General features: G+C 38.5%; 1 protein-coding gene across 1 annotated transcript; it reads right to left on the bottom strand.

The window, feature by feature from the left end:
- Positions 1-3,170: 3,170 nt before the first annotated feature.
- On the bottom strand, positions 3,171-11,881 carry LOC123655214 (methionine aminopeptidase 1). Its single transcript, XM_045591046.1, has 6 exons — positions 11,708-11,881; positions 11,367-11,635; positions 10,517-10,688; positions 9,188-9,482; positions 4,072-4,208; positions 3,171-3,375 (listed from the first exon to the last, which is right to left on the bottom strand). Exons 1-6 carry the CDS (start codon positions 11,861-11,863, stop codon positions 3,274-3,276), a joined length of 1,131 nt encoding a protein of 376 aa, XP_045447002.1. The 5' UTR covers positions 11,864-11,881; the 3' UTR covers positions 3,171-3,273.
- Positions 11,882-12,765: the final 884 nt, after the last annotated feature.

Raw genomic sequence — 12,765 nt, 5'->3', positions numbered from 1 at the left:
AAAATTGACATTCTTAGATTATATTAAGATTGACAGAAACATGTACTTTTGAAAATTTTCACCATAACTTCGGCAATGTTGATACATCAATTACAAAAAGCATGACAACGTAGGTAAATACTCAAATCTTAGTTTTAAGTATTAATTACAAAATTTGTGTTCATTTTTACTAAATAAAATAACTAATAACGTGTGGCTTTATTTATACCCATTCATGAAGGAAATTTAATTGAAATGTCATGTTTTAAATCGTATAAATATAAATTTTGCTTCTTTAACAGTTTATTCTAAATCTTATTTTGTCTATGGAATACCAAAGAAAATGTTTAAATTGAGACTTGATAGAAAAACTCCAAATAATATTCAGAGAAACCACAGCGCATTAACATAAGACTTTCCTTGATAAAATAACTAGCCTCTTCTATTGTTCAAACTACATATAAACACTTGAGAAAACGGGGCTTTCACTCATTTTTATTTGAAACGATTTTATTTTTACACGTTATAATAATTATAAATAATATTTTATTAAAAAACACGACAGATCAACATGTGATGTTTATTAATAAATCAACGAAACCACCTTCGAAATTACAAATTTACACTAATATCCATCCACTGAGAATTACTATTTGTTGTGATTGTGGAACTTGCTATCAAACAGCATTTAAAGTTATTGTACAAAATGTAAATAAAATAATTGAATACACTTTTGCATTTATATTAGCAAAACAAATATTTAATAATTTACATTTGAGTCAGAAAAATTGCAATTACCTGCTAGTAGTTAAATACGATATTTTATATTGCATCACTAGCTCCTATATTATTGTACTTGGCATTAAAAATTGTCATTTTTGTATCATGTTTATTATGGACGGTACTATGGACACTTACTTTATTGTACACAGTAACATATAACAATTACATAAGAATAAAGCTTAAAGGGAAAAAAAAATTACGTTGCATGCAACGGACGGTCTTATCACTAGATAGTGATCTCTTCCAGACTACTCATACCTTGAGTGACAATAAAAATTCTAATGTCGTTATATGAAAAAAAAACGAATGTGCTTTAGACCACACAATTGAAGAAAAACTTTCTATCATCACTAACTTATATATCTCCTCAACTTCCGTTCACGTCGTCCGATCACATATTTCGTAACGCTCTCGTCACGCATTTACCAGTCAAACATGCGTAAGGAAGTTTTAGTTTAAAAAAAATCTAAATAATTATTAATCATTTAGTAATAACAAATAAATATGTGATCACAGCTTAATAATACTGCTCAAAGCAGTGTTGTGTTCCTGTTGGTGAGTAGGGTGACCAGAGTTCACAGTGGGAGGGCGGGCATGCTTCAGGCGTTGCAGGTGTCTATAAGCTACTGTAAAAATTTAATATCCGATAAGCTGTACGCTTGTTTCCCAACCTATATATTTTTCTTATTAGATATAAAAAGTTGATTAAGACCAACGACAAAAACAAAAATTCAATTGCTTAAAATTTAAGCGTATACAAAAACGTAATAAAACTAACAGGATAATTTGAAAGAGAAGAATTACTTCAAATGCAAGATAATATCTACTACACGTCTAAATTGATAACATAATCAATGTTAGTCTTTACAATCTAATGGCTCAAATCGATGGCTCCTAAGTATACTGAGTCAACTCTACTCCTAATAACTTTATTTTTTTGTTACATAGGTAGATAGGAAATGAAGTAAATATTATTAATATCTTAAAAAAATGAAATAGTCAAAAGTTGTTAGTTGACTCAGTATACTTAGGACCCATCGAAATGACAATGATCCCAGCAAGGACAAATCGCAAGCACATAACCTTCTCGCCCGTAGCGTGCATTCCATATAGGCAGAAAGGCACTGCCTACCCTGGCATGTTACTAAAAATGGTATATAAAACAATAACATTAAAATTATTTTTGAATACATATTTTTGAAAAAGACAAATCATAATGCAATTTAAATCCGCTACAAAAAAAAAACCTTTTATGAAACTTCTGCCTATAATCGCTTAATAAATGTTAGCAATGACAGTAAGACATTATATAATCTTACAATTTTATGTCGCGCGCGTCATATGGAATACGATTAAAGTATTGTGTTTTTAACATTGGTCGGTTTAACAACGAAATTAGGCACTGCCTAAGAATAACCTTTCAAATTAAATTGTCTTGAATTCGATACTGTTTGTACTAATAAATATGATTTTTGACACGGTCGCGTAATTGCAACATTCCACAGAGTAATATTATGACAATTCACTTTTAATTTTTCGTTTATGCGTTCTTGTTATTTGCGAAAATATTAATATATTAGTTATGAATAAGTTTACTTGTGAAATATGTAACGGAGACGTGTTTGATGAAATTAAATAGTGCATCGAAATAAACACGTTCGATTGTACAGATAAATTAAAAATTGTTCAGGCGTATCAATTTAACACATAAATAACAATGACGTTATAATTTTTCATTTATTAATAAATAAAAAAGTACTTTCATTAAGAATACAATTTCGTAACTAATTAATAGTGTTATCAATGATTTCCTATGTTTGACACAAACGAAATTATCAGAGTGCCGGCCTTATGAGGTTGCTTAGTCTATCCAGTAACTGATTTGTTTGATGTTTCATTTGTATCACTCACTCATGAGTTACCCAAGTCTAATAGGTATCAGTTGGTTACTGTACGTGTATTTGTATGCCTTCATTATTAGTATAAATGCACTTTACGTGTCCAATAATTTACTTGTCTATTCTTGAAATGATCTAAAAGCCTCTATTCCCAACAAAATTAAAATAAATTAGGAAAAAATTGCGAGAAAGTAAGTGCAGTGTGGCTGTTCAAATTTTTTTTTTTTTTTTTTGACTGCTTACCCTGTCTAATAACTTTATGCACGCCACTGCTTCTCGCCGACCCAATAATTAAATAAGAAATAATTAATTAGGAAACTTAATTGAAAAAATAAACTATTAAACCAGTAATCGTATAACTGCCGGACAAAGTGCTAGGATAGTGATATTTTTTTTATAAATAATTTTAGAGTTTATATTGACTAAAAAGGCGAAAATTCATGTTCTACTTATCTGTAGAAATCTGTACATTTGTACTTTTGATATTCAACGTCAAATTAAAATTGTAAATAATAATTTCAAATACTTTAATTTAAAACTTGCATAGTTTTCATTTCATACTGCACAACAATATTTTGAGTGTATATCTCAGTGGATGAATTATTGTATTAGACTAATTAAATTTTTCAAGTTGGTCCATGAACCAAGGACGACCGGACGCCCTCTGTGTGAGAATGTCACAACCAGTCTCCGTCACTAGTAATGTTTGTTCAAACTGAAACCAAAAAAAAAAAAATTATGTAATGATACAGAAGTCAAACTTCAAAGTAAAATTATGGTTAATAGATAATTTATTAACTAAAGATTTTGAATAAAATATTAAAATATAAATTTAAAAAAAAAGTTTTAATATAAGACATTACATAAAAATTAGAAGATAAAAACTTTTTCCAATATAGTAAGTTTGACGTCTATCTTTTATTTGTGTGTTAAAAAAAAGTAAAAAGTTTTAACTAAAACTTTTTACTTCACTTCAAATATAATAAGGTAGCTAAAAATTGTTCTACAATTCAAAACTTAATCTTCAAACTTCAATTATTCCAATATTCAAGGTGTTGTTATTAAGATATATCAAAAAAGAAAATGTCTTTATTTATTATATATATAGAGAGGGGGGGATATAATTTTGACGTAGAGCACAGCAGGAAATATCCTGCTCAAAATCTGGAGCAGCCCATCTGGGTAACAATTTCAGCCTTACAGAAGATCACAACTATTTAGCTGTAATAACACTGCTCTCAAATTGTGATCCTGTGTCGAGTAAGCTAGCCAGAGCTCCCGGGAAGGGTCAGGAGTAGGATTGGCAACAAGCTTGCAATGATTCTGATGTTACAGGTGCCTATAAGCTGTGCATCATGTTAGCTATACGCTTGTTTGCAGACCTAGTAGTATAAATTAGTAAAAATCTCACTTGAGCAGATCTCGAACCATCAGCGGTAACAGCAGTCCACTGATCGGGCCACTGTTCATCTCGCCAACTACCTTCATTGATCATGGGTTCAATTGTAAAACAGTGTCCTGGTTTCATTATACCTACTGCTTTGTTCTCTGAAAATAAATTTTTAAGTCATCATCATTTAAAATCTGTCATTTTTTAACTGACTTTAAAAAAGGTCGAGGTCGTCGGAGTTAGTTATTTTTTTTAAATATGTTGTCTGTAAAGTTGGTTTACGGACAATAGTAAACTGTTTTGTTATGACGTTGTCACGTTAAAACGTGACAACGTCATAACAAAACATCTCTTCGGACGCATAGGCCAATCGAGTGGAAGAGAGATAGATGTGGCACAAGCGTACAATGAGCGTAACGGTGCAATGAGCGTAACGCTACAATGAGTGATCCTCTCTCGTGCAAGCAGCTGGCATTCATTGATTTATTAGACGTTGGATGTCAAAAAAAAACTTAGAAAAAAACTTAATTTTTCTATTAACTTTTTAATCTATATTTATAATAAGACTTGCAACAGATCAAATTAATTGCAATGAAAATTTTTGAAATAATTTTTTAGGCAATCCCAATTGATACTGGCAGCAATATTGTATTATTTTATAGTTTTATTCCTCTACATCAGTCATACATGCAAACGCAACTCTTTTCTTACAGATGGAATTTATTGAGCGTAAGGTATCTTTTATTTTATTTTAACAACCAACTTCAAAAAAAGGAAGAGGCTCTCAATTTGACTGTATTTTTTGTTATGGTGATGATTGTCATGGGACTACCAAATTTAAATAATAATAATAATAATAATAATAATAATAATAATAATAATAATAATGCCGTGTGGTTCCCGGCAGAGTAGAATAGGACCACCCCTTCCTACGCCTAGGGTGTCGTAGAAGGCGACTAAGGGCAACAAAAGCTGCATAACACCCGCGCAGCCTCCTTGGAGAGCGTGAGTGCCTCTCCAAGTGAGTATATTAGCACTCAAAAAAATACTATGATGGAGGATGATTTACAAAGGCGCATAGGGCCGCTGCCTGGGGGACGCCAGGGCGCGTCTGGAGCTGGCGCTGGACGTGGCAGTATGCGGGCCGCCAGCCAACCCCGCCGACCGGCACCACCACCTGACCGGTTGGGTTATCCACCATCCCCGCCAGTTGGCTTGGCGACGACAGAGTCCCAAGGGACTCAGCATTCGTTGCCCGCCGCTGGTGGAGTACGTCGCATGAGATGGACACCGAAAATGAACGAGAGTGTCATGCGTGCGTACTATAGGGCTGTAGGACGTGAAACCGGGCGGACTGGCTACCGGGCAGTAATGCACCGCGAGTTCCTACTGCTTGAGCCTACGCTAACTGTTACGGAACAGAACCTGGCAGATCGAGCTCGGTACATCCAACGAAAGGGCATATTTGACGCCGCCGAGCTCGAACGATTTCGACGTGAGGCTGCTCCTGAAGTCGAACCCGTGTCCACGGTGCGCAACGAAGTGTCAACGCAACAAGAAGGCGTTCGTAGCGAAGCGCCTGTGGAGGTGATCACTGAGGGAGCAGTCGCCCAAAAAGTAGAACAGATGAGAGGGATCTTGCAAGAGGCGATTTCCGAGACTCGAGGCGCTCCTCTGGAAATGAGACCGCGACTCTCTCGCCTCCCCCTCAATGCCGCGACGCGGAATGCCATTGAGGCAGCCAAAAGACTGTTGCCGCCCTATTTGGAAGGCAGCCTCAGCTTGGAGGATACGGGTTCTATTCTCTTCGGCGCCGCTCTAGCGGTGCACCGCCTTGTCGGAGCCAAGACCCAGGAGTCTGGACGCGCTACTCATAAGAATAGCGACGTACCAGCCTGGAAGAGGAGAATAGAACGCCGTATCAACCTGGCCAGGGCCCTCATTGGTAGGCTGCTAGCTTTCAGGTCGGGCAACACAAGGCCAAGGATTGTGCGCTCTGTTAGAATGGCCTTCAACGGGCTAGGCATCAGCCTCGATCAGCCTGACATAGCCGATAAACTAACGGAGCGCATCGACGGCCTGAAGCAGAGAATCGCGGCATGGGGAAAGCGCATTCGCAGGTACTCTGAGAGAGTTGAGCGCTTTCGACAAAATCGCCTCTTCGTGAGTGATCAGAAAAGGTTCTATAGAAAGCTGGAGAACCCGATATCGAGCTCTGCTTCCCTAAAACCGAGTACGGTTGACCTCGTCGCCTTCTGGCGCAACATATGGTCAGGGGAGGTGGAGCACGAGGAGGGCCCTTGGATTGCGGCGGTTCAGGACGCATGTGCTAAAATCGAACCGATGAACCCAATCGCCATCTCTACGGAGGACGTCAGTGGTGCGGTCCGGCGGGCTCCGAACTGGAAAAGTCCGGGGGCCGACGGTCTGCATCACTACTGGCTGAAAGGGCTCTCGGTCTGCCATGCGACCTTGGCTCGACAATACCAAGAGGCAATAGATCGGAAGACACTCCCGAACCTTTTCACTACCGGGATCACTCACTTAGCTCCTAAGTCCACCAACACCGCAGATCCCACCAACTACCGCCCCATAACGTGTCTGACCTCCATCTACAAGACACTGACGTCCGTTCTGAGCTGTAAGATCTCACGACATATTGGTGAGTTTAATATCTTGTCTGCAGCTCAGAACGGATGTCGTGGAGGCGGTCGCGGTACAAAGGAGCTCCTTCTCATCGACTCTGTGGCGGGCCAGCTTGTCAGACGCAACCGTCGGAACTTTTCGGCCGCCTGGATCGACTACAAAAAGGCTTTCGACTCGGTACCTCATTCATGGCTCCTGAGGGTCCTCGAGCTGTACAAGGTTGACCAGGCAGTTCGAGACTTCCTCGGAGTATGTATGGGGCAATGGAGCACGATCCTATCTCTCCAGGGCGAGCGACTGACGGGTGCGGATGACCCAATCAGGATACGGAGGGGTATTTTCCAGGGTGATTGCCTGAGTCCACTATGGTTCTGCTTGTCCTTGAACCCTCTAAGCACCCTGCTGGAGCGTTCGGGGACAGGCTTTCAGTTTCGGAGAGGAGGTACTAAAGTCTCCCACCTTCTCTACATGGACGACCTCAAGTTGCTGGCACCTAACGCTGCACGCTTGCAGGAACTGCTGAAAATCACTACGGAGTTCAGCAGTTCCATCAGGATGCAGCTTGGATTAGATAAGTGTGCGGTCGTGCATGTGGACAGGGGTCAGGTGACTCAATCGTCGCAGCTTAGTCTCGAATTAACATCATTCAAGACCCTTTCCGAAGCTGAATCTTACCGGTATCTGGGTATGTCACAATGCATAGGGGTGAAGGAAGTGGACATGAAACAGGCAGTTTGTGAAATCTTTTTTGGACGACTGACAAAAGTTCTTCGGAGCTACTTGTCTGGAGCCAACAAGGTCCGAGCCTATAACGCTTGGGTCATGCCCACTCTCTTGTACACCTTTGGCATACTCAGATGGACTCAGACCGAACTTGACGCCCTGGACAGAAGAGTCCGCACAACTATGACGCACCATCGCATGCACCACCCTAAGTCGTCGGTCATGAGACTGTACATCTCGCGGAAGTGTGGTGGTCGAGGCATGTTAAGCGCTAAGACTATGCATAACCGCGAGGTGTGCAGCCTCAGGGCCTACTTTGAAACGAGACGGGACAGCGCTTTGCATGGTGACGTTTCAATGTGTGACAAAGGACTAACCCCCCTAGCCTTGGCCAAAGAGAACTGGCAGAAACCGGTCGTACTGAGCACCTCTGACCGGGAGACCGTATGGATGGAGAAGGAACTGCATGGACGGTTCTACAAGGCGCTTCACGCACCACACGTGGACAGTAAGGCCTCCGTGCAGTGGCTGCGATTCGGCGACCTCTTTGGGGAAACCGAAGGTTTTGTCTGTGCAATACAAGATCAGGTGGTCAAGACGAACAACTACCGAAAGCACGTCCTGAAGGATGGCACTCCCGACTTCTGTCGAGCCTGTCGTCATCCCGGTGAGTCACTCAGGCATGTGCTTTCGGGTTGTTCCGTGCTTGCTAATACTGAGTACTTGCACAGACACAACCAAGTGGCCAAGATTCTCCACCAAGAGCTTGCTCTTATGTACGGTCTCCTGGAACAGAGGATGCCGTATTACCAATACTCACCGGTGCCAGTACTCGAACGCGACGGAGTCCGGCTCTACTGGGACCTGCCTATCGCCACAGACAGGACGATACTGGCGAACAAGCCTGATATCGTGGTGATGGACAGGGCACGGTCGAGGGTATTTTTAGTGGACATCACCGTCCCGCATGACGAGAACCTCGTGAAAGCCGAGACTGAGAAAAAACGTAAATATCTGGATCTGGCGCACGAGATTGTCGACATGTGGGGTGTGGGGTCTGCTGAAATAATCCCTATCGTAATATCTGCCAACGGTTTGATCCCGGTTAGCCTCGCTCACCATCTGAGGCAACTGGGGATCCGGGACGGTTCGCTCGCAGCCAGGATGCAGAAGGCGGTGTTACTTGACTCGGCTAGGATTGTCCGCCGGTTTCTCAGCCTACAGCCCTAACCCCCGGCCGTTTGATCTCCCTGCCGGGGCGTATTCCTCCACCCGCTTATATTTATATATGTAAGTATAAGTAAATTTACTATATTATTTATATAAGTAGTTATTATAATATATGTATCTATTATGTATTGGGCGGGCGGAGTGACATTCAGTATAATAATAATAAATAAATAAATATCTACAACATACACAACTTAATGCTTGTATTATAGGTAACAGCCGACTGGTATAGCTACATTTTTTTTTTCGTTAAACATACATATAAATAATATATATTACACCCAGACTCAGGGATGGAATCGAACCTACAACCGCCGGAGCAGAAAACAGGGTCACTACAAACTGAACCAACATGCCAGTCAAAATTTGATCGAGATCTGAGGAGTGCTTTTTCAATTATCTCTAATAATGCATATTTACTTGACTATTTTTTTTTAAATCTACCTATGTTGCTATATTGTATGCTGTATTAACAATAATTGAAATGGTTTCTTTTTCTTTTATTTGCAAACAAAGTTAGTTATAAAAATTCACTTACTTGCATAATGTGGCACATTCGGAGCTGTGTGAAATAGTCTATGTATTCCGTGACCACAGTATGACCTGACCACACTAAAGCGATTAGCTTGAGCGTGTTTCTGTATGACATTTCCTATTTCCCTATATTTTTCACCTGGTTTCACAATCTCTATCGCCTTTTGTAGGCACTCATACGTGACCTGCACGAGTTTTCTACTCGATTCCGGAACATTACCAACAAAAAATGTCTCGTTCAAATCGCCGTGGAAGCCTCTGTGGTAGACTGTCACATCTACATTGCATATGTCACCATCCTGTAATAGAAATAAATATAACACTAGACACACACACACAGTCACACACACAGTCACACACACAGTCACAATTCTCTTATGTAAATTAATAATATTATATTGGCCTTTTCCTTCATATGCTTTAAAATCAAAATGGAAATAAAACTATTCAGTTGTAGATGAGATTATAGCTCAACTTTGTGCCAAAATAACAAGTTTGCTGTACTTGTGTATGGGAAATGTATTTTCAGTTTGATATCCGTACCTTCATTCTCAAACTTTCATCATTCATCATTACAGCCTATACAGTCCACTGCTGGACATAGGCCTCCACAAGTTTACGCCAAAAATAACGTGAACTCATGTGTTTTGCCCATAGTCACCACGCTGGGCAGGCGGGTTGGTGACCGCAGTACTGGCTTTGTCGCACCGAAGACGCTGCGGCCCGTCTTCGGCCTGTGTATTTCAAAGCCAGCAGTTGGATGGTTATCCCGCCATCGGTCGGCTTCTTAAGTTCCAAGGTGGTTGTGGAACCTTGTTATCCCTTAGTCGCCTCTTACGACACCCACGGGAAGAGAGGGGGTGGCTAAATTCTTTAGTGCCGTAGCCACACAGCACTTTCTTTCACATTCTCAAACTTTGGTTGAGTGTAAAACATGAATACTGTTTGTGACATCATTTAAAATAAAAGACATCAATAATTATATGACTTCATGTACCCTTAGCACTAGACATTAAGTAACTTAATATAACCTAATTAATATTTAAATGTCCTAATTTTGTATACTTATTTTTTAAATCTATTTAAAAATAATTTGAAAGTTTTAAAGTCATTACTTTACTTCTAATTAGAGAAAAAACGAGTGTGCTTTAGACCACACGACTAAAATAAAACTTACGAAATGTAACTCTTTCTATCTTCAGTAACTTTTTGTAACACTCTCGTCACACATTCACCAGCTTACTCCCTAAGTCAAGCGTGTGTAAAGAAATTTTTCTTCAAAAATTGTAACACACAAGTTAGATAAGCCCAAGCAAAACAAAATAGTTTTTACCTCTAAAGGACGTAAATCAGGTATTCCGTGACAAATGACCTCATTGACAGATGTGCAACAACTTTTAGGAAATTTGTGATAATTGAGAGGGCTCGGATAGCATTCTCTCTCAATGCAGGCTTCGTGGACGACACGATCAATTTCATCTGTGGTTACTCCTACATCACAAGCTCTGCAAATTAAAAATATTTACTGAAGTATGTTTTTATCACATATAAAATATATAATATCAGTATTAAGCAATTAATACAATAAAAGTACATAAGACATATTCAAAATTGAAGTTATTTGTATGGTTCACTCGTATTTATTTGCATGATAGAAAAACTGATGCTTTCACTTTAACTATGTAATAACTAACTTTTAAATGTAACTTTTATCAAAAGATCGATTTTAAAATTTAGTCACTAAAGTGTAGATTTAGTGTAGATTTAATTGTTAAAGATGATTATTAATTTGAGTCTGGTCATCTGTTCCTAAAGTAACCAACTTAATCATTGTGTTCCTTTGGTAACAGCCGACTGCTATATATACATTTTTTTTCGATACACATACATATAAATACTACATATGTGAATAAATATATATTACACCCAGACTCAGGGTGGGAATCGAACCCACAACCCCCGGAGCAGAAAGCACAACAGCAACCCACAACCCCCGAGCAACAAGCAAACTGCGCCATTGGGCTAGTCAATTAAAAGAATGTTATTAAGAACTTTATTTTGTTGTTAATGTTACTTTTTATTATTCTAGTTTCACTGCAATACTTAGAGCAGTGATTATTTATGAATTTAAGGCGAATTAAATTTAAAATAACAATAAAATAAAAGATTGTGATAGTACTCACTTTGCAGCCTCATCCAGAACCTCCCTGCCTAAACGGCAAGCGACACGCATTCCTTCTATTTCCTCGTCATCAAGTACTTTTATCTGTCCAGAGCCTTTCGCGGCATTTTCTGATGCCGGAAAACCGGTAGGGTGATCGGCGTAATCTGGGCGGCCGATATGAGGTGGCACGGTTCGCTTCGGTCCTTGAGGAAAAGCTCTCAGCTTACCCGAAAATGTGTAAGACGGCCACGGATTGTATTCGCCTTCAGTACCATCTGTACTCTCACCCTCTACAACAAAATCAGAATAAAATATTCAAACTTAATCCGCTACAAACATAACCTATAAACACTCACTCGCCAATGAATGTATGATCTTATGTGCTTTCCAAGACTTCTTGAAACATTCCTGGTTGCAAAAGAACGAGCCCTGTATGCCTAACTTAATGCAGGTTGGACATTGTAACATAGCAAGTGACTTGCAGCCAGGAGTTTCACATAACACACTTGCTTCCATTTTTACTTGTCATACAAGAGTACTAAATGTCAAATTTCAAATTTTCAGAACTGACAAATGAAACTAATAGAGATATTCTGATCATAGACAGTTTTTATTTTTAAGAAAATACAAATTATATCTAACCAAGTATTATCTATGTACCGTCTAATATACATTTTAAACGTTTTAATATATAATATATAATATTTATATATTTAATGCATGTATATATTTCTAAGAAAGCATTTAAATTTAAGAATTTACTAAATAAATCTATCAAATTACGTCTAATCGAAATAATATTAGGTACGTGAAAATTGTGTATCTTAAACACCAACCTAGTTATAACATAAATCTAGTAATAACACAAAACTATAATTAAACCTAGTGATAACACAAAAACCAGCCATAACGATACATTAATACACATATAATATCAAATATGTAAATAATTTAGAACAATCGGGCTATAGAAAGCCTTACATTACATAAAATGACGTAAATTTACTTAACAAGTTTAAAGCAGTTGCACAAGGAGGACTCTTTATCATTTTTATATGGGCCTCGGTAAAGCTTAGTATGACTATAAATGATTGGAGGAGATATAAAAAAGGGTGCCTATTCTTGGCAATATTTGTTTGACGTAGTCTACGGCCTCAATACAAAAGATACTTAATTTCATACCTCATATTTTAAGAATCTACTTATAAATTGTTTCATTAACTTTTTATTGCTTGTTGATGTCACAATATTTAAAAAATGACTAATATAAAGTGCAATGACTACAATATACATTTAATATGATATATAAAAATAACGAAGTTACTTTTATATATAGGTACAACAAGTATACTACTTAGCTTTAATTAGTTGTAGAATTTAGATTTTTTTTTTTGTTTTTGTTTAATATTGACTTTACA

This window comes from Melitaea cinxia, chromosome 7, assembly GCF_905220565.1.
Source record: "Melitaea cinxia chromosome 7, ilMelCinx1.1, whole genome shotgun sequence".
NCBI classification, from domain to species: Eukaryota; Metazoa; Arthropoda; class Insecta; order Lepidoptera; family Nymphalidae; genus Melitaea; species Melitaea cinxia.
Note: the sequence above shows the minus strand (reverse complement) of the source record. Positions and strands in the feature narration are given on the sequence as shown.

Excerpts from the sequence above, each read along its gene's own strand:
- LOC123655214 (XM_045591046.1), bottom strand. The coding sequence starts at position 11,863 with ATGGAAGCAAGTGTGTTATGTGAAACTCCTGGCTGCAAGTCACTTGCT. Across the intron at positions 11,636-11,707 it reads ATAAGATCATACATTCATTG|GGTGAGAGTACAGATGGTAC; the intron begins GCGAGTGAGTGT and ends TTTGTTGTAGAG. Across the intron at positions 10,689-11,366 it reads GTTCTGGATGAGGCTGCAAA|AGCTTGTGATGTAGGAGTAA; the intron begins GTGAGTACTATC and ends TTTAATTTGCAG.